Source organism: Sceloporus undulatus, unplaced genomic scaffold (genome assembly GCF_019175285.1).
Source record: "Sceloporus undulatus isolate JIND9_A2432 ecotype Alabama unplaced genomic scaffold, SceUnd_v1.1 scaffold_12163, whole genome shotgun sequence".
Classification (NCBI taxonomy): domain Eukaryota; kingdom Metazoa; phylum Chordata; class Lepidosauria; order Squamata; family Phrynosomatidae; genus Sceloporus; species Sceloporus undulatus.
Window position 1 is genome coordinate 212 of NW_024815080.1, and position 2,093 is coordinate 2,304.

At 42.6% G+C, this 2,093-nt stretch overlaps 1 protein-coding gene across 1 annotated transcript; it reads right to left on the bottom strand.

The window, feature by feature from the left end:
- Window positions 1-462: 462 nt before the first annotated feature.
- Window positions 463-1,530, bottom strand: LOC121918449 (potassium channel subfamily K member 13-like; the record flags this gene model as incomplete). The annotated part of the gene is made up of 1 exon (XM_042444499.1): window positions 463-1,530. A coding segment is annotated over one exon (890 nt), but the record flags the coding sequence as incomplete, so codon positions are not given.
- Between the last annotated feature and the right edge of the window lie 563 nt (window positions 1,531-2,093).

Below are 2,093 nucleotides of genomic sequence, written 5' to 3' on the forward strand. Positions count from 1 at the left end.
GCAGGGATGAAAAATGCTATTTCAGTCCTTTTGATCTCTCTAGATCAGGGGTAGGCAACCTGCGGCCCGCGGGCCGGATGCGGCCCGGTGAGGCCTTGGGACTGGCCCCAGCCCAGTCTTGCCGCCGATTGCCGCCAGGGCCTTTGGGGAAGCAATTGTCTATAGAAGCCTCAGAAACATGCATTTATATTAATATTTTTTAAAAAATCAGCAATTTTTTTCGCATGTCCTCCACTTTTTAAAAAAAGTGTCCACCATATGAAAATTTTGTCCTACATTTGTCCCGGTTTATTTATTTATTTAATTTTTAAAAATAATTATTTAATTATTTATTTTTGGGCTTCGGCCCCCCAGTTGTCTGAGGGACAGCAACCCGGCCCCCGGCTCAAAAAGGTTGCCTACCCCTGCTCTACTCATTTCTCTCCTGTAAACTCAGATCTCAACTAAACATGTACTGCACAAGCTTGTAAAGGCATATGACCTGATGCCTCCAGAACAGTCTGGGTAAATTGGTGCCATGATGCAAAATGCAACAGCAACACTATTGGGCATCCTTCTTTTAAAAAGCTCGTTCTATCTCTGGAATGCCTTTTCATCCTTAGTTAACCTGAACTTATTGATGCACTCCCAGTGCTGATGTCTACCTATCTGTACTCGTCTCTGCCAGTCTGTTATTCATAATCCCTAAAGCGCCTACACCACCAGCAAATCCGTTTTGTCTAGGAGCATTGTTCATCTGTCTCGGAAAGCCATTGGCACTGTCAGACAACTGTTTCTGCATGATGGCTAGTGAGACTTTGTTAGAGGCTAAGAGGTCTTTCATGGAGATCATCTCACCAGACATTCTGCGCCCATCTGTATCACTCTCCATGACACCATCTGATTCAATGGATATGTTGCGCTGGTTCCGCGCAGTCCCTGGCACTACAACATTCCTACGTGACCGAAAGAGTTTTCTCTGGCATCTATGGCATGTCCATTCCAGTTTCTTTAATATCCAGTTTATGGACTGTTTGATGACAATGGAGATCACGTTAAACAAGGAATAAATACAGCATACCCCCATGAGTATGAAGATGAAATTGCCAAATCGGTAAAGGCCTTGGCTCTCATACTGGGCATTCTGGCTGCTCACCAGGTCACCAAAGCCAATAGTACTGAAGGCCACAAAACAAAAATAAAGAGACTCAAAGTAGCTCCATCCTTCCATTGGTGTGTACATAGCTGAGGCACAACAGGAAATGATGAGCGATGCTAGGCACAAGATCAACATGACATAATACACAGATGGCTTCCATCCTGCTAAGCTGTCCACTTCAGCATTCCCAGAGGCTTGCTGGATGTCTTGAGTAAGGGTCCCATTCCGTCTTATCTGTCGCTCATGGCAGGACTTCATGATATATGCAATGATTGTGATCAAGCGTTCCAGGAACAAGTTGAAGAACAAGATGGTTCCTGCACAGCCTATAAGGCCATAAAATATCAGGAAAAGTTTGCCTGCAATGGTAGCTGGTGTGGTCATGCCAAATCCTGAAAGATAAAATAAGAAGATGTATTTATTTGTATGCTAAAACATTTCTATCCTGCCTCATATCAAAAGATCTCAGACTGGTGTACAAATAAGATCAAGACAAATTATTTTAAAATAATTTAAAACAATACTATAATTAAATAGACTAGAAACATATTAAGCACATTAATATATTTTTAAAGATTTAAAAGATTAAAATAGTTTAAAACCATGGACATTGCATTTGAAATAAATCAGTGAGGCCCAAGGGCACCAAATAACTATTTTCACTTGGTGCTTACATGAAGCCAGTGCTTATTGACTGGTGGATTAATTAATTAATATCCTGCCTTTCTCCCAGTGTAGGACCCAAGACAGACAATCTGCCCTCCAAGAGGAAGGCATTCCATAATGGGGGAGCACTAGATGAGAAGGCACTCTCCCAAGTCCTCATTCAGTGAGTGCTGCATGCTCTCTTAGCTTGTTTCTCTTCCTCATCAATCATTTATGCCACCAGGACCACACATTCATGTTGCTTGGCTACGTGTCCCAGTTTTCATCTGTGAAATACTGGGGGGGGGGG